This window comes from Pholcus phalangioides, unplaced genomic scaffold (genome assembly GCF_987345545.1).
Source record: "Pholcus phalangioides strain wild (caught in Gottingen) unplaced genomic scaffold, Ppha-v1.0 ptg000022l_1, whole genome shotgun sequence".
Lineage (NCBI taxonomy): Eukaryota > Metazoa > Arthropoda > Arachnida > Araneae > Pholcidae > Pholcus > Pholcus phalangioides.
In genome coordinates, this window is record NW_028301615.1 from 31,521,837 (window position 1) to 31,542,258 (window position 20,422).

General features: G+C 41.0%; 1 protein-coding gene across 1 annotated transcript; it reads right to left on the reverse strand.

Moving 5' to 3' along the window:
- Window positions 1-4,945: 4,945 nt before the first annotated feature.
- On the reverse strand, window positions 4,946-20,072 carry LOC149070192 (uncharacterized). Its single transcript, XM_089249288.1, has 6 exons — window positions 19,826-20,072; window positions 17,237-17,593; window positions 15,076-15,381; window positions 12,333-12,758; window positions 8,192-8,803; window positions 4,946-5,398 (listed from the first exon to the last, which is right to left on the reverse strand). Exons 1-6 carry the CDS (start codon window positions 19,893-19,895, stop codon window positions 5,244-5,246), a joined length of 1,926 nt encoding a protein of 641 aa, XP_089105414.1. The 5' UTR covers window positions 19,896-20,072; the 3' UTR covers window positions 4,946-5,243.
- Window positions 20,073-20,422: the final 350 nt, after the last annotated feature.

Here is a 20,422-nt window from a genome sequence, read left to right on the forward strand (position 1 = left end):
CGCCATGTGCTGCAGATTTGAAGATAGATGCAGCAATGGGTACCGTTCACACAGCCCCGTGCTGCTGCTGCAAAAGATGTCCAAACGTACGGGATTTTTCAGATAAGGCTCCATAACTTTGAAATGATGTAACTTGAAAACAGTGATAGATAAAAAGGTGAAACAAGTAGTACGTTTGATGGTCAGGCGTGGAATCTGAACTGCTTCAGTTTGCAAAATTGCATCTTATTTAACCTATATTGGTGGTGCCATCCTCGATATTTCGTAACGTCTCTCTGTGGGGCCATCGAAGATCTTTGTTTGCAGCCGTGTTTCCCAAAGTGGGCGATGGAAGCTACGAGTATAACATGGATCCTATGGGTTTGCTTGAATTGGGGGGCGATGAGAGAAAAAACTTCTCTGAAAAAGGGGGCGATGAAACAAAAGATTTGAGAAACTATCTTCACAGTCTATTAGCCAAAATTTTAACTAATTTCACAAACTGGCTTATGTTTAATTTCAGGCCTACGCAATGAACTAACTACGTGTTTCATCTTCCTTTCTTTCACCGTTTCCAACTTTATGTTTTTTCAAAGGCCTTTCTGAAACACCCTGTTTATACACATAGATTTTTTCTGATTAACACTTTAAATATGTCTGTAGGTTGTCTTCTTTCGTGGTGAAATAATTTTAATGTCCAGCAATGTGAAAATTATATTTTGCTGCCCCGTACTGATTACCCCCTCCCCCACGTTTACATCAAGTCCGGTCCTTGTGAGAGCCGACAGTCACGCAGTCGTATGAAAATGTCTTGATATGAATATTTTCAATTTTTTTCTTGGTTATTAATTGCTACGTTCTGTAATTGAATACGCGTCGAGTGTGTGTGTGTGTGTCATGACATCATCAGGAATTTTCTTAATCATATTTGTCCGATGCGCAGCAGCAGTCTGTGGTCCCCGGAGACATGCGGAGGGATGATTGCTTCCTTTAACCGTGGTATACAGTGCTAATTCAGTTGGAGTTGATGGATGACGTACAACTTAATGAAAAGCTACCGAGTTCAATTAATGTAAGAAGACGGACGAGTTTATAATTTCTCACTGGGGTATCTCTTTAGCTTTCCTTAATTTCTTCCAAAATTTGCATAGAGAAATTAATTTTTGGAATTTATTTTATTTCTCTATTTTTTTATTGAATAAAGGAGTAAAATATGCTTATATGAAATAATCAATAAACTGAATGCTTTTCTGCTCTTTCTGTAGAAAATTAGCAAATAAAATAGCTTGTCTATAATATATTGATTTTTTGCGCAAAAAGAACAATTGCTTGGTGCGTATGTATCTCCATAGTGGTACATCATTTATAACGGTGAAATAGCCATCCCAGGTCTTCTCTCCGCTATCTCTTGCAATCAAATCATCTTCCGGGAAAATGTGTGGCTACGCGCTTTCTCGTGAGAGATTGAATATACTTGGTATACCAAAAGGTAAAAAATAAATTAAACATTTTTTCTGTTAAAATGATGTTCAAATTCAATGAATTTTTATGTAGATAAAGTTTTTCAAGATTAAAAAATAATAATAATAATAAAAAATATTACGGTTGAGAAAAAGTGTTCCCAGGTTCAAATACAAATACAAGGGGCCACAACAGGCAAAATGCCCAACGAGGTGGCTAAAGAAAAGATTCCCATAACAAATATGGATGTCATATATTTCTAAAACACAGCAACCCAAATGAAAATGCAATCACAGAAACTATAAACAATATATAGATACATATAAAATATTATACAATGCCCATAAAGAATACTTATGGTTGTCTTATTCTAAGTATGGATAGCTTCTCGATTTACCCCAACATGTTTATCGTATTTCTTTTTAAACGTGTCATTGTGTTAGAATTTACTACCCCCGGGTAAGAGCATTACAACCTTAAGGTAACAACCTTATTAGAGAAAAATTCCCTGCGACACCATAACCTAGAATTGTCCTTTACCAATCGATACTGATGTCCCCTTCTAAAAGCAGTCGATTGGCGATGTACTAATAACTCTCATGATCTATTCTATCCATACCGTGTAAAATTTTGAATACTTCTATCATATCCCCCCGACACTTTCGTTCATCGAATGTAAACATATTCAGAAAAATGAAATCTCTCTTCATAACTCAAGTCCCTGCGTTTATCATCAAAAGTGGAATGATATTATGTAAATGGTCCTGTAGACTAAATGACAATAACTCTGTATTCCAGGCGGAATTATTTGTAATTGGCCATTAAGAAAGCAGAGGAATTGCAGGAAACTTGCTCCATATTCTCAGACTCACTTTCATCGATTCACGCAGTTAAAGATCCCTTAACTACACATCTCCTTGCATGTCAAATTAGATCGGACGATGCAACAGCTCGATGTGGAGAGGTTCCGGAATAGAATTAGACTGGTCACTTGACCCGTTATTAGGGATTGGGCGCAATGATTATAGCGGTATAATATGTGCTGCGGGATGAGGAGCGGACGTTTGGTTATTTTTTGTTGATGCGATTGACGGGTGGTAGCGTTCTGTGTAGGTCCAGTGCGATCTTGGGCCACCGGGGTGTTTTTGCTGGTCTTTTGCGGGTCGGAGGTCCGGTGACGCGATGCCGGCCCCAGCGTTCGGCTCGTGGTGTTGGTGGCTGGTGGGGCTTTCCTTTATCAAGCATGACCCAGCCGCAAGGTGACCTGCTTATGTCCCGCAAGGGACAGAGCGGGGGCCATGTTTGGTGTTTGCATAACTCAAGCCCCGTGTGCCAACAAGGACACGCGTAGCTCTTTTCTGCACCCTTTCAACCAAGTCTATGTCCCTCCGTAGGTATGGGTCTCCAAAACCTTGCAGCATACTCCAATCCAGGACGAACTAAGCCTCAGAAAAGCGGAAGTATGCTTTTAGGCGAACTCGAAGACGCCTTTTTGAAAATGAAACGGAGCATTCTATTCGCTTTTTTTACTACCGCTGAACAATGTTCGGAAAACCTAATAAGCCGTCAATGAGAATTCCCAAATCGGTCATCCTAGTTGCATCTGCGATAGCGACACCGACTCCTAAGAGAAACGTGGGTTTTTCGAAATAAAATGAGCAACCATGCACTTATCAAAGCTAAAATTTAATGCTCCATTCATTTGCTCATGTTCCAATCCTGTTAAAGTGGGTCTGGAGCAACTCCCTATCGCTTTGATTTCCGCCATGTACTAATTCGTTAGAAATCCAGTAGAGGAATGTGTACGAGTTACATGTACGGTTAAGTGGTAGTAATAGTGGCTCTCTGACACGTTTTCCTCGTTTCCCAGCTGAGTCCCATTCTTCACATTCTTCAGATAACATCTTCTTGCAGCTCACTAACCTGATTCTTTGCTCTCTCGATCACTCTTTCAGTCATTCCCATATTCACACACCCTTTTGGGCACTCCCATTCTAGCGCACTCTTTTGGTTGCTCACTGACCTGATCCCTCTCTGAGATGCGTACGCAGTAGAAGGGTGTCAGGGAGCCTGTGTGTCCCGCCCCCCAAGCCAACAAAATATTAGAGAAAAAATTTAAAATATCAAAAGAAAATACCCTTTTATGTATACTATATTTACCAATTTCTGTTAATTTAGCTGCATTTGAATGGTGGTAACTCAAAATTTTTCGGAAAGAGAATTTTGTGCTACCTCCAAAGGTCGATCCTGCTTACACCCAAAGCCTCCTAGAAGTAGTAGTATCTAGGAGGCTTTGGTACCCCCCCCCCCCACCCTCTCTATACGTCGCTTTTTTAGTTGTTCCCATGCTTGCACATTCTCTAAGCAGGGTAGCTACTATATGCTCGGTAAGCCGTCAATTTCGGCTCTCCCATGTGATGTTGAAGAGATGAAAATGTGAATTTGACGCCTCTTCTGGTCTAGTGCATTAGACCTGCCTTTTCCCCAATCCCGCAGTTGCTGCCCTGTCTCTAAGTGTCCTGTCTCCATTCTTTTGGCTACTTCCATACTCACAGACTCTCTAAATCACTTTTTCATTTTTTTGGTCCCTCACATCCTTGCACACTCTTTTGTTGCTCTCTAACCCAATCCCTCTCTATATACAGTCGACGCTGTATATAGAGACGTAGGAACCCGTACTGACTTGAAATAAAAAATCGAGTTCATAAAATTCAGAGTTTGTTAATAATATGTTATATAAATTTTTATGTTGGTAATTATTTACATTTTCAATAATTTATTAGGTGCAGTTTCATCGAACGCCATCAGTTTCATCGTTTCGTTTGTAGACTTTCACGTTTCAAAGGAATCATCGTGCAAGACCTGAAAGATGCCCATGTCTACAGGTACACCAATTAGCACCGAATTATGCTTTTATAATCGCGCAGCTTAGAACTGAAATCTAAAATTATATTCATGTATTCAGTGTCTGGTTATATTGTAATTATCTAGATTTGAGTCCTCTTCATTTTGTCATTTTGTAAGAGTCACATATTTTAGAGGATTAAAAGAAGAAAGTAATTACCGCATCCACATCTGCCTAATTGCTCACAACCATCCACTAGATAAAATCTTCCGTCACGTCATACATGGTATGCTATTTGATATCAAATTCCACCGGAAACATACTAGTGTGAGGACGAGAAGCAACAGGAAGCAAACAAAAAAAACCCGTTCGTGGCTGGTTCGTGTTCAGGTTGTTATTGGCGGTGAAATTACAGGAGCACAAAGGATTTGAAAAAAAAAGTAAATAAGTGGCCATAAACTAGCAATTACCGTCAAGTGGTACCCCTCCTACGTTTTTCCTCTCTCTTAAGACATACCACCCTATGATAATCAATGGTTGAGAGAATTGTAGCCTCTTATGCAGGTGTTAATTCAAAATAAGCGTACATCATCATTTAGATTCAAGTAATTAGTGATAATCATTGATGGTAATTCGATATAAAGGGATTCCACAACTTTTGTGTGAAAGAAGAAAACAGTGCATGTTTTATTTACAATTTTTTAGAAACATGATTCATAACTAAAGATTTTTGTGGTGTGCTTTTCAGATCAAAATAAAAGCACTTCCAATGATGATAGTTATCATCATAATTACCAAGGAGGAATAAATACTTGTAAAGATAAACGTTGGTGATGGGGTACGAAGTAATTAATTAATCAATACAGAAATAAATCTTGAGAAGTCAATTTTAGTTTTCGTATTCGAGTCGGGCTGTTAGATGGCGTAACTCGGAGGCTCCGATCAATTTTGTCCGAAGTTAGTTTTTATTCGCCTCCCTGATGATGTAGTTATCATCTTTGAAGCCATCTTCGGCCAGAGTAGAGGGTATGTGCCATTCGGCCGGAGAATGTTCGTGGGGTCCGTGGCCATGATGAAAAGCATGTCTGGTGATCCGCTTGTTCCTTCCTTCTTCTGCAACGAAAAAAAAAGGAATAGAATAATCAGGATTTAACTAAGTAAAGGAAATTTTCAAACATTTATGGTCAGTATTGCACCGTAGGTTGAAAGGGCCGTGGGCAAATTATCATCACGAATGTTGCTTAAGTTTTTGCAACATAAACCCATGGGCTTGAAAATTCTGTTCGCAAAGAGGAGCGTCTACTAAAAAGGTTGTGAAACGTTGCCCATTAATTAAAGCCTTATTTTACGGACTCGGAATGTGTATGTCCATAATCCATTCTGAAATTAATTACGAACTAATTTGTCTTCTAATTAATTTTTGAATTAATTCTGGGGGTTTCTTTCCCTCCGCCAACCTTGCGGCAGATATTACTCTAAAGAGGGAGTGCCAAGTCGGGATTGGGTTCCGTTTTCGGAAGTCGAAGCCCCGTGCTAAGGAATACTGTGAGTGCACTCTCGCCACCCTTGGCTTCAACTTCATTGCCATGGCTAGCGGAAAGGTGGGGGGGCAGCGATTATCGTCGTACTGGACCCCCGTTAGGGCGGCTCTGTCCCCTTACTCACTCCACACTCGGTTGACTCCCCCAACTCCTAAGTGGGTGCAGACTCCTCGAACGGGGGGAGCGAATGTCCACCTCCACCCCTACATTTATTCACAGTAAATAGGCCAATAATAAATACATATTTTTCACTGAACGGGAAGGGGCGATGCATCCGCCCATGTTCCCACTCCGTTCATCTTTCACGCCATTCTAGAAGTACGCACAAGTTTCATGCTTTTCTAGGGATCAGAATACCTCCTACGCATTTCTGGGGGAAACGAAATCCGCCTACATGCATATCTTGGGGTAAGCAAGCTTCCCGTGTATTTCTAAGTTGGGAACGTACGCCTTCTACTCATTTCTGGAAGTACCCAGGCTTTCTGCGCATGAGTGGAAGGTGTAAGCACACCTTGCATTTATTTCTGAAAACTAAGCATACTCGCGCATTTCCATATGCATACTTTTACCCATTGCAAGGGACACGCGTGCTTATTACGCATTTCAGAGAAAGTAATATGGCTTATTACTTCTTTCAAGTAACACACAAGCCTCTTATGCATTTCCAGGTAGCATTTTATGCACGAAAGGGTTGGTCTCAATGCTAGGGCCCCCAAACGAATACAAAAATTTACTCTGTCGCGCTGGGCAAATACCGACTGTGACGCCCCCCTCCCCATAATTTAAATAAACAAAAAGTAAACTTGGCGCCCTCCCTGGTCCAGCACCCGGGTACCAGACCCCCCCTCCGCTTTCTCCTAGTGGCGGCCCTGTTCAAAGTCAATAACTAAAAGTAAGAACGATTATTTTGCGCTGTGGCTTCGTAATTTGATCGATTTTTGCCCACTACTCACTACACGCTTAATAAGCCTGGGATCTGCCGCTTATTTCTCCCATTGTCAAAGGGTGAAATGGCAATATCACTCTTCTCCTTGTGGTAATATCTTATGGGGCCATCTCTATACGTGTAAAATCATTGAACATATTGGGAATGCGCTCGGAAATATTGAGGAAATGCTCAAGCGCAATATTTCAATAAAAATAATGAGGAATATTGATGGGGGGGGGGGGGGGGCAATTGTTCAAAGAGAAGTTTTCGCCTATGTAGGGCCACAACTAGGGGGAGCACTAAAATGCGTGCTTGTCCCGGGTGACAAGGCATCTCCTTACATCTATGGACCACTGCCTCTCTCTTCTTCAAGTTGAAGTAGTGCCTATGGTCAAGGAAGAACACAATAAACGGAGACCACACAATAAAACAAAAACCCATGACCGTTCAAGTTTGCTAGAGGAGCTAGAATTCGAATCTAGCAGTCAGACAACAAACAGTATAAATATTCAATCATTACACTCCACTTCTGAAATATAGATGGCAGTACTGAAAAATCAGACACAACACGATATACACACTCAGACTGTTAGGTACACACATTCACACTTTCGGCACAACTCATTCGGTAGTAAGTTGCCCATAGACCGGAAATGTGTTTTTGGTTTGAAAGAAAGAAAAAAGTCAGACGACAGAAAGACAAGCATAGAATGCACGTTATCTCGAATCTGCATTCTACTGACTATCGAATCGAGGAACTTGCAGCGTATCTTGCCTCGTCAATTACGTACTGTGATGAGAATTTGCAACATCGGCAATCAAGGCAATCCCGTATGACACCAGAAATGCGAGCCAGGCCGAGCGGGTGAATAATTAAGTTACCCTATCCGTATATAGGGAGATTTCAAGAATCATAGCACATACGTTAGGGCTGATAGAGCACAACTAGACAAACACAAGTCACCAACTCACAACACATGCGTGAGACTCAAGTAGTGGAGTGCCAGAGGCCGATTTTTAGCGAGCGCAATAAATACGCTGTTCACATCAGTCATCGTCAGTTGTGCTGTGTATCATCGACGAGGTGGGTGCGCAACCGAATCATAAGAAGGCCGCCATGTATTACATGTATGCGGCTGCGGACGGCAATGCAAGGGAAGCTCAAAGGTTATACCAAAGAACGTTTCCCGACGAGTGCCAAGAGCGAGAACCTTTCAGCGATGGCACCAAAAACTCTGCGAACGGGACTTCTTTGTGAGTTTCATGCAGGATGACGGGCATGTGCAAGGCGCATTATGAGCCTTCAAATACACCGGTGATGTTTGAGACAATGTGTTCGTACACACCCATTACATAATAGGAATAGAATTTTTTTAAGGAAAAAAAACCATTATGAGCAATAATGTGTATGTCTTTGAACCTTATTGTATCACTGACCTGTGTCTTTCGAGAACGGGATGGCAACGATGAAATAAAGGGAGTCGTTTTCGAGTTTGAACCGTACAGAGCCGTGGTCGGACACGTAGTTCAGAGGTGAGATGATCTCCCAGATGTCTTTCTCCTTCACGTTGGACATCATGTCCTTGATCTTCTGCAACGTCTTCTCTGTGCCATTTTCGGGTTTCTTGTCGACCAAATCCGACTCGCGATGAGCGTGCTCCTTGGATTCGGATTTGGACTCGGAATCTTTTTCTTCCTCTTTGTAGCTGCTGCTGCTATGCTCTGTCGATTCCTTCACTTTCTTCGGGTGCGAGGTTTCTTTGTCCTCTGATTTGTCCTCGGATTTCGAATCCCCGTGGGAAGGAGCAGCTTCTTCACCCGCGTCTTTGCTGCTTTCCGAGGTCTCGTGCGAGGTGTGTGACTCCTTGCTGCCCTTCTCTTGAGCATCTTCGTGGGATTCACCGTGGGACTTGGAGTCTCCACCGTGGTGGGCAGTATCCTCTGATTCTTTGGATTTCGTTCCTTCTTCCGAGGCATTGGATTCTTCGGATTCTTTGCCTTTCGATCCTTCTTCTTTAGACTCACTCTCATCATCTTTCGGTTTTGATTCTGGAGGAATAAAAAAAAAAACTTTGATATCAATTCACGCATGTACAGGCGAACTCGGTTATAACGTCTTCGGTTGTAAAGGCATATCGGCTACAATGTCAATAATTTGCAACCCCGGTTGATTCATATAGAGAATAATGGTAATGAACCTTGCTTACAAAATCAATGAAAAGAAACAACCTCGGATATAACGACAAATTATTGGTCACTTTTGTTCCCGTTTCAATGACGTTTTCCCAAGAAATTCCCAAGATTACAGCTGATTCCATTCGAGGAGTTTTCGTCTGTTACTCATAGACATGACCACTACACAAAACATTTCTGAATTTCCCCCGCTACCGAATTCCTCCTAGAAAAATGTACCGTTTTTTCAACGAAGCTTGCTTCAATTCCTAATTTTTACTAGAGTCAGGAATGAAGGTAATTTGCATAACTCATGATTAGTGTTACATGAATATGCTTGTAAATATTCATCTCACAATATTTACCAAAAGTTTAATTTTTACCCGTGAAATACATTTCAGCAGATTTTTTTCACTGTATTTCTCGCCAAAGGTTATTCATAACTACTAAGATTTCTATGACTGTGGTGTGTGTGTGTGTGTGTGTGTGTGTGTGTGTGTGTGTGTGTGTGTGTGTGTGTGTGTGTGTGTGTGTGTGTGTGTGTGTGTGTGTGTGTGTGTGTGTGTGTGTGTGTGTGTGTGTGTGTGTGTGTGTGTGTGTGTGTGTGTGTGTGTGTGTGTGTGTTTTATATGGTTTTGCACATTTTGCTATTCTTTTATGCAATTCAGCATTTTTTCACAATTTTTAGTCATTTTGGCACATTTTTATAAATTTTAACATTATTTTGCATGTTTCAGCATTTGGAATGAAAATGGATTCTTTTCCTGAAATTATGTCTTATTGAAAGACAGATAGAAACGGAAATCTTGGTGGTCAGGACATGTGTGCATTCATCCAAGTGACATAAAATATTAAGGAGTAAACCTGTTGGTAGTTTAGTACCATCACCTATCAACAGGGTGTCTAGTAGTCCCTTAAGGTTCCCCTCTCATTATCTTCTAACCCCTAAATATTAGTGTATGACTGTAAATTGATTCTGGGCAGCTCCCATAGATAAGGCCACGATATTTTCATATTCTTCCTTGTTTTCAGACATTACCGAAAAAGCGGATACAGGCTCCTCGAACCGTGGGAAGTGGATACCTGGGAGAGTGTTTAGTGAATAATACCTATTGTCTCCACCTCTGCTCTCCCTCCTATGCCAATAACACAATTTTTTAAGTAAAGTGAATCCGTAATTAGGTGGCTAAGAGGCCATAGCCGGTAGGAAGGGACCTGGAAATAGGTCCCCCACCCTCCCTTTGTTAACTTTACCCGTGTACTTACTGTTTGATTCTGTAAAAAGCATTAGTAGTAAAATGAAGAATTTTGGTCTAATCAACAGCTATTTTTTTAAAAAGTACCGATTGCAGTAAAACTCCTAATTCTCACATTATTTTGCTAAAATTAATGCTAACGGAAGTACCAAAAAAAGTTTCAAGTTTTTTCTATTTCATAGGGTATATTTTTAGTCGTAGAGCATTTTCTACCATTTTTTAGGTCATAAAAATCCTAGCTCTATTCATTACCAATATTTGACAATTTCGCCAACATTTAACATGTTTGGCGAGAATCGGCGATGTCCCGTATAAATTACAACAATTTCCATTATTTTTCTACATCAAATATATTCACCTTAATATAGAAATAGAAACCACATGCACAGTACTTGATAGCCTCTGACCAAATACTTCGTTAAAAATGGGTCTTCAAAACGTCAAAACTTGGTTATAACGACACAATTTCGTGGAATCTTCGATGTCTTTAAAACCGAGTTTGAGTATAGGCTATGTTAGAACAGGAGCCCGAAATCAGGCCAGTTGTGAATTGGTCGGCCATTTCGTGCATCAGCCGAGAGATATGGCCGAAGTCCGATTATTAGAATTTTTTTTTTTTTTTAGTTTGGCCGGCAATTTCGCGAAGTGGCTGAATGAATGCCAGGACTCTGCCACCTGACTTGTCCCGTTGCCGAGATCCCTTCCAGTCCATCTTCGTGGCAGAGTCTGGAACAAAGTGTGTGTGCCTAACAGTCTCAGTGCGTGGCTGGAGATCCCTGATCAAAATTCGATGTGCTGATGTAAGACGGGCCGGTAGGCGGCAAATCTGGAGGGGCCAGTCAAAGTCGGAAGGAAAAGGGCATCATATTAAATTTATTTATTTATTCATTACCACTTGTCGCAACCATTGCAGTCTTAATTCATGAGCCGAAGGGCCTCAAGAGAAGAGAGGCCTCATAAAAATGAGATCCGGTTGAAATTTTCTAGAATTTACCCGGTAGGGCCTCAGAAAAACCACTTTGCCCGAGGGGCCCCTGATGCTCTTAAGACGCCCCTGGTCGCAACAAGGTAAACTTCTATGGCATTTAGAATTTCACAGCAGTTTCTTATTTCCATATTTGCAGTGACCTGTTGCGCACTTGGTAGTACAGTTGCATAGAATGTAGCCTTGACTGCTAAGTGATGATAATAAATAAAGACCAATGAACAATTTAATATCATGCCTTTTTTCTTTCGACTTTGCCTGAATACATGCGATGTCGTGAACTGGCATGTGAAATCTCGAAATTAGGAAAGATTGGTTAATGGCTGGTCAATTTATAGCGAAATTGGCCAATGTGAGAAATGGCTAGCCCAATTCCCGAACTGGCCTATTTCGGGCTTTGGCCGTAACATATGCAGGGTGTCATGCAAGTCCTAATTCGACTTTCATCTCATTAACCGTTCGTCGTATGCTCCCAATTTAAAAAAATGCTCAAAATGTGCTCACCGGTCTGTACCGGTTTCAAGAGTGAAAACACAGTGTGTCATAAATTTAAAAAAAATCTAAATTTTTATACGGTCTCCGTGTCTTCTAACTTTCAATTACAAAGTTGTTGCCCTGTCTTTCCTGAAGCCAACAAAATAAAACCTATGTTTCTACGTTCCTAATTAGCTGAGATATTTAGATTCAAAAATCGAAGAAAAGTTGAGGAAGGACAGGATAAATGAGGAGAAAGGAGCGTTATGCGCACGTTTGTTTTTGCTGTTCTTCCCAAACTTCTCTTTTTGAATTCAAATATCTCAGCATATATTGCACATAGAAACTTGAATTTTTTTTTTGTGGTATCCGGAGAGACAGGGCAAAAACTTTCGAACTGGAAGTTAGAAGACATGGGTACACCGTATAAAAACTTAGGTCTTTTATTTTATGGCGCAAGATATTTTTACTCTCAAAACTGGTACTGGTTGATTCTTAAACATATTTTGAACGTTTAATTTTTTAAATTAGAATTATGCCTCTACGACGAACAGTTGATGGGATGAAGGCCGAATCAAGACTTACGGGACACCCTGTATAATATAAAGAGCTATCACACACAAATTTGAGGACGAAATGAAAATTTAAGAGCAATGAGAATACTGTTTGAGTTGGCGAAACCTCTCCTTACCAGAGTCAGCGGATTTCGAATCGGATGATTCGTCACCATGTTGCTTCTCGTCCGACTTGTGGTGGTGATCTTGCTCCTTGTCGTGAGAGGCTCTCTTGCTGGTGTCGTCATCCGCATTGCCTTTCCCCGACTTCAGCATCTCCAGGATCTTGCTGACGATTTCCTCGACATCCTTGTTATCGCGGCTGGTCCTTTCCGTCCTGCGTTCTGCGGATCTCGTTTTCACAGCAGATCCAGCCGATTCCACGCGCTGTTGTTCTTGCGCCGCGTCACCACTGTCCAGAAGCGAATCTACGGCCCGGTCGTAAATTCTCGCGGGTTCAGTCGGTAGTGTCCTCATACTCTCTTCGATGGCACTGTTCACGGCATCGGACAGCTCGTCCAGCTTCTTCCCGGGTGCCCCGCCGCTAAGATGTAGCGCAGAAACTGCAATGAAACATGTTTTTAGATCGTTGAGGCTAAAGCTCATTTCATGTATCAATAAGATTCACTGTCATGTCCTAATGCCACTGTGGTGGTCGAATAGTCACGCATCGCAAGGACCCGAAACTGATCATGACTCTCGCTCTGTTCCCATGAGGGATATAAGCTGGTTATACCCCAGAGGCCATGGTGGGAGAACGATGCTAGTCCGGAGAAGAGACAGAAAAGTTATGTTACTTTGGGAAGGTGCTTTTACAAAGATACGCATGTCGCCAGCAGGCTCCGAAGGGGGCCCACGAAAAACTATAGACATACAGTCGAATCCCGTTATAAAAAACGCCAAGAGACCGGAAGAATCATTTCGTTGTAACGAAATTTCGTTATATTACAGGAATTCCAGGTTACCTAGCATTGTTCCTATGTAAACTTATTTGGCGGATTAGAGAAGTGTTCGTTAAAACGAGATTTTTGCTATAACGGTATTCGTTAAAATGAGATTCGGCTGTATATGCAACAATTGCAAAAGAGGCACAAAATGCTGAACAAAAACACTATTCCATTGCAGGGGCATACAGAATACGACGAGGGAAGAGTTGATGCCGCTTTTACAGGGTGTCCCTGAACTCATGGGCCAAACTTTAAAGAAAGGTAAAATTCACATGAAGAAGCATTTATTATAGCAATGTGGATCGGAAATGAAATGTGTTGGCGGAAAAACACGAAATGCTAAGGAAATGGATAAAAAGCTTTTTATTTACATCATTGCGTGAAAGTCTTACTAAAAATGGTTTTTTTAATAATTAAATGCTGCCAGAACTGTATAATGATCATTTGATCATTTTTGTCGCACCACGGTCATTTTCTGCACGCGAGGGCTAATTAGACCGGGACCTACAATTTATTGACGATTCCGAACGGCAGGCTTGTTTTTTTATACTCATCGAGAGGTTGGTGCGCTAATCCCTCGATGGGGTTCCAGCGGTACAAATTTTTTCTGCGGTCATGTCGTCGTTTCTGTTGCACCCCTGTGTCAGGAAAGTTTTCTGACAAGGACGAACCGGGTATCGAACTCGCGACACCCTCTAAACATCCTTTGGTACTTTAGGCGAGCATCTTATCGACCTGGGCTACCGCGCCCCAGGACTGTATAAATGTTGGTGGTGGTGCATTTGAGCACTTATTGTAATTATTAATGTAAATAAAAAAGCTTTTCCCATTTTCTCAGCCTTGAAAACCCCAACCTCCTTCTCAATCCGGATCCACGTCCATTTCTGGCCCACGAATCGTTTCCATAGTATCACGCATCTAGTAATATTCAGATCAACGCTTCTAAAAGTCACTCCTTATCCAAGTTAAACCAAAAAGACAGCTACAAATTATCAGAACGTTCTACTACGTTCTACCTACGTTCTACGTACGGATAATTAAAATTTTCCGTATCTCTAGTTTTCTGATTTCAATCAATTCAATAAAATTTAACTAATATTTGTATTTCAACTGAAATAGATCTGAGAGAAAAGTATTCGTAGTGGAAGTTATTACCTCATTAATAGAATAACGAAGTTTCCAAATTTAAATTTTAAACGGTTAGCGTTAGAAGAAGTAAACCAATGACTGTACAGACAAACTAATGACATTAATCGAAAAGATAATTTTGGAAATAATACAGTAAAATTGGTAAGTAATTATGCAGTGATTGTAAACTATTGTAATTAACAAGGTAGCAAAGTGGGCCTACCCTGTTCTGTCAGAGCAGTTACGGCACGTATTATGTCAACTGGTACTGACTTCAGCATGTCATGAAACACCCCTGGTTCCAAGCACCCTCTGCGCTAATATGATGAAGGCCAGGGACCCCATTTGTCAATGAGATGAAGATCATGGACCGCCTTTACAGAATTGTACTCAACACATAATAATGTGTGCACACAATAAGTTACTTTTATTCTCATGCAAGCTCATGGATTCCCCCCACGAAACCTCTCGAAGGCTCTTCTAAGAGCTTTAGGGTTTTTGCGTGATGTACCAAATAGTATGTGTTCACATCAATGAAATTGCTCTATGAATACAGTTTACCGACATGAAGAAGACATTGAGGATGGCTGAAAGTTTCCGTTCGCCCCGTATATACGGAACTCAGTCTAATATGTAGGAGGGAGAGGGTGCGGTGCATTGTATATTCATTAGTTATTATGAAGGGCTCCGCCCCCCTCCCTCCCCACAAAATTGATTTGAAAGGCTGAAATAGCCTTATCCCCCAGATTCCAGCACCTATGTACGAATACCAGATGGGGATACAACGTTAAGACAGAAAACTTACGATCATTATTCTGAGCAACAGCACTGTCCATATTACCAGTCGATTTTGGGAACTTCTCTACTTCGCTGATGGGAAATGACCTCGTCTTCACATGATTCGGGGGTCTTTTATGGAGTTCCTTCTTGGTTTTGTTGCTCCTTTTCTCCGGCAGTCTCGTGGACGTTGGCGGTGACGGCGATGAAATTGACGACGTGGCGTTTTCGCCTTTTTTACCACCAAACGCTCCGGATATCTTTTTCCACAGTCCAGCAAACATTCCGGCAGTCGTGGTAACTTCTTGGTCTGGATTCAAGTCGAGTGCTCCTTCTAAAAAAAACGTTGGACGCGAAATCAGAACAATAAGAATTTTACGGAATTCAGACCGAATCATGAACTAGAACTGTCTTTCCACGACCTGTTGCTATATGCACCCCCCCCCCCCCGCTAGTTCTGGGATATTTTAAGTGGGGCTACGGTAGAAAACAAATACAAAAGGTCACAACAGACGGATTGATGGACAACAGACCAGTTGATATGTCATGACAGATGGCTATGGGGGCCTCACAAAGAGCTGTAAATAAAATATTCAGATGTAAGGAAATGAAGCTTTTATGTGAAATACAGTAATAACACGGCTAACGAAGATAATTCTTTGGAAAATCATGTTCGTTACCCGAAACGTGATTTCCTATGGATTTCTATGGAAAACAGTTTAATCCGTTCCAGGTACTGTCCAAAAATTGATAGCTTTCCTTGAATCGCAAGGAAAGCTATGAAAAAAGACGAAAACTGGCTGAAGCCTAAATAACAGATTCAAAAACTGACCGAAGGCTAAAATGAACAGATTCACAAATAAGAAAATTGAGAATTTACATGAAGATGAGAAACTGAAGACCGTTTTATTTTAACTTTATGTTCCCAACCAAGCAGTTTCGTCTTACCGTATGGGCTCGGAGGCCTCAAGTATGGAAGGGCCCTAGTGGTAATGAGATCTGGTTACAATTTTCAAGCGTAAATATACGAATTGGTAATTGGATATTTCTAGCCTAGTAAGGTGGGAAGCTCAAAATCACTTTGCCCGGCGGGGGGAGGGAGGACGCTATGATGCTCTTAAGACGAACTTGTAACCAAGATCAGCTTTAGTCTACCACAGCTGGTGTTGACAAAACCTAAGTCGAGTTCGTAGACGTCCCCCATCCATTTGTGTTTTGGTCAGCTCATTTCTGTGACTCGTACACGCAGATGGAAAAGTTAGCTCCTAGAATGTCCAGACGAAAAATTTGATCCAGACTGTTTAGTTCGATGCTAAGAGTCTTGCACTGAAAGAATGAGCGTTCTGAAAACTCATATATAGACTCAATTTTTTTTCTCAATTCATTTTCTATTAACTGAGTCCTTCATTTTACATGAAATGATTAAAAAATTTTCAGAAAAAGAAAAGAAGATACATCTGGAAAAAAATTCGAAAGTAGACATGAGTTCATGGAGCTCGAGTGATTGTAATTCTGGTGATGATTGGCACTGAAATTCAGTTGACTTATCGGCTGTTTCATGTTAGCACGTGCATCCACATCAACAAAATTGCTAGTTATTCGATGCAGAAAAATCACGAAAAAAACTTCGATAGCCGAAACTTTCGTAAGCGGAGTTGTTCATTGGCCGAAGTATCAATCACTGCATTGGTAAAAAGTGTGACTACACTTTCAGAATCTAGCACAGCTGCTGTTTGAAGCAGGACCTTCTAAACGCATGGTCCTTTCCCGGCAGGTACCGAGTGCCTCACGTCTATGGAGGAGCTACATAATGCGTGGGATTTCATGCTAGGATTTTGAGTTTGGATGAGTAAATATGCAACCCAACTTACAGCAGCCTCCATAAAATATTCTGCCCCCTCCCCCGCAAAACATCACTTTGCTTGAGTCCCATGATGTTGAGACTGCCCAGCATGGAATAACCACAAGAGAACCTCAATGAACTCTAGCCTAGGAGTGCGAAGATTGACCATGTTTATAGAACTTTCTATTCACTATAAATCACTCGAAAAATGAACTGATCTCGCTCCTAGATGTAGATGGCCGCCCCAAATGATACGTGGAGGGATGTCCCACAGGAAGGAGGGGAGGGCATGGACGGAAAACGGTTGAGAAACGCTGACCTGGAAGGGAAAAAAAGCCTCGCTTACCTATTTGCGACCCGTGCCTTCGTCTGATGTTCTTCGGACTTCTGGGCTCGTTCATGTTGCTGTGCTTGTCGTAAGTTTTGAACATTAGCGACTTGACGTGTAACGGATTGTCACTGTCTCGTTGGACTATAGCGGAAACATCGACATCCCGTCTGCGGAGATCGGACTGCCAGGCCCTATTGTCGATTTCTTCGTCGAACGACGGTACTTCGAGCCGTAGGAAATCGGGAAGCCTACCGTCCATCATAGATTTGCGTACTGGGCGTAAGTTACGGAGCATTCGAACATTTTTTAAGTGATTTCTGCGGGCTCTAAGTTCTGGCATCAGGTGAGAATAATGAGCTCGATGCGCAGATTCTGAAAAGAAAAAGAAAAAAAAAAGAAGTCTCAATATTCATCCTAACACGGCGTCGACTCTGCAAGAATCCATGACTCATCAATTTTCATCTGTTAAATGGTAATTTGTCCAGTCAAGTGGAAGCGTGGAACCGGTTCCCACAGAGTTTGTAGTGGGTCTAGGTCAGCAAAACGAATAATAATTGAGCGTAAGTATAGTGGGTCCACCCCTCCACAACCCCCCCCCCTTTTGCGCAAATATGATATCAAGTGTCTTCCCATGGGGACATATAAAATACACCCGTAGACTACTATTACTTAACCATACACGCATTTCGTAAATATAATCCTCTGGGGAATTTCTATGAAATGATGAATGCTGGAACGGGTGTTCTAAGTGTATCCCTGGCCTTAACGTACTTATTTTGTCAGAGTTATGTGTTTCGTGTAGTAGTGGTGCCGCCATCTGTTTTACTGAGTCGAAAATGACCGATACTGAATTTTCGTGCAATGTAAATATCGCGTTGGAGGTCTACCCGCTATCTGCTGGAAGAGACTTTTAATACCCACCGACTAGTACTACCACTACTACATTACGCCCATGCAACTCGTAAATATTCCTTTGCGGAATAAGTGCTGCCATCTGGCTTCCGAATTCGGAAATAAACAGCTCGTTGGGTTATTTTGCCTGTTGTATTGAGATGTTTCTTCTTTTTCAAATTCTTGAGCTTGAAATTTTTTTTATGTTTTAGACGTGTTTTATGTTTTAGACTGCTTGCTCTCTCCGTGGAGAGACTTTTTCAAGTGACACCAACAAAAGACTTTTTTGAGTGACACCGACAGCCAGCGTTACTATTACTAACTACTGTAATAGCGGTTGCAAACATATCCACATAGCCAGGGCCGCAACTAGGATTTAACGGATGAGTTTGATATTCAATTCTGGGAGCAGAAGCTGTGAGAATGCATGTCTGCACCTAGTCATCAGGTGCAGAAATACATTGCAAGTGTCTAGTTGCGGTCCTGCACATGGTCAGTGGCAAAGAATATTGAACTTCTCTTCAATGTAAGGCATGTCCACATCTTCATCAGCTTGATATGAAACACAAACATGATAACAACATAATAAAGTTGCCACTTTTTGTCTAGATGTTACGAAGTTGTAAACCCAGGTACATTCTAAAGTAGCGGTTGAAATATCAAAACCAAAACAATTAGCCACAGAATAAAAGAATACCCCTGTCAGCATGTCCCCCCCCCCCCCCCATGATAATAAATTTTCTGTGTGTGACCGCTTCCTTATATACTTCTGTATACAGGGTTACCTGAATAATTTAACTTCTAAACAGCTAATCATATCTCATTATACAAAAGCGAAACGTCTAGCCAATCGGTGTTTCATAATAGACTGAAATCGCATCATTACCAAAGCCGCGACTTGATACTTGTTCAGCCCGGATAAGCGTGAGTTTTGACGCCCATACGATGTTGAAAGAACAGTTAAACAGTTAATTCAACGCACCCTTTAATACGGTGAGCCGGGGTACCAGACCCATCCAGCTCTTCAAACATCATCCCCCCCCCCCCTCCCGAGTTTACATTATTACCACATTTTGAGTGAAATCACACCGAGCAAGGACAGTTCGGGTTCGAAATGAGGCGTATGACCGTCTTCGACAAAGTTATCAACAAAACCTTTTAACATCGATGGGTAAATGTTTTCAAAAATACGCTAATATCGTTGATTCTACAAAAATATGGTTAAACACCTGAACAATCCCTTTAAAATACAGAGACTCTGTTAACCCTAAATACGCGCCAATAATACAATATCATCGATAACTCATTTTGCATGAAACAAATACTGCACTATTCCAATATTTTGTCGATGAAACATTTCATTAGAACAACACCATGAAGAAAACGAGGGAAATATTTTCGCACATATTCTCATGATCTATTTAAATCGTCGTCACGAACTCATAAAATCAAGTTTGTCAATCAATACTTACGAGAACATTTCAAAGACGATGAATCATCATATATAACTCAATATTATAGTGATATAAAAATCGCCAAAAATTAATAATTCACTCGCAGGTGACGTCACATGTAAGATAAGGTTTTTCATATGTATATTTTTGTTTAAATAAGACATCGGATTTAATCTTTGATAAGCCTCTTCATCATTTTACATTTCTATAAATCGCTTATGGAGAGCGAAATTTAGAAAAGAAGAAGTGATATACTTACGAACTAGATTATCATCAAAAAATATAAGAATAATTAGTAGTAAAGTCGTGGCGAAAAATTTCTCTACCATGACTAGGTCGAGGTATCATGGAAAAATCGAAGTACATAATGTACGATGCTTTGTTTTTCCTACGCAAAATACCATTCTATTTATTGCTGGCAAACAAGTTATACGCTTTTGATCCGCGGCAATCGATCACATGGAGAAATGCGTCGCTTTTCCCTCAGTCTCGTGTGAATAAAAAAAAAAAAAAAAACATTCTCGTGGATCTATTTTTCTCATTGATATTAAGAATCTGTAACAGCCTCTATAACAGATCACTTATTATTTGACGAAAAACACTTGGCCTGTTATCAGATCTAAATTCCTGCGAATTTGTTGATTGAATTCAGTGCGTAAAGAGTTCGCTTATTCGTTCCATATACACCCGTAAAAAAATTGATTACTCGGACCTAAGCTTCGATACATAAAATACAGGGTCATCGAAATTAAACTTCCTCAACTAGGTGAAATTTAGCGGGTGTTACGCTGATCCAAATAACACCTCAATCTCGCAACAGACACTTGAAGGCGCATATACACTAGCGCGCGAATCA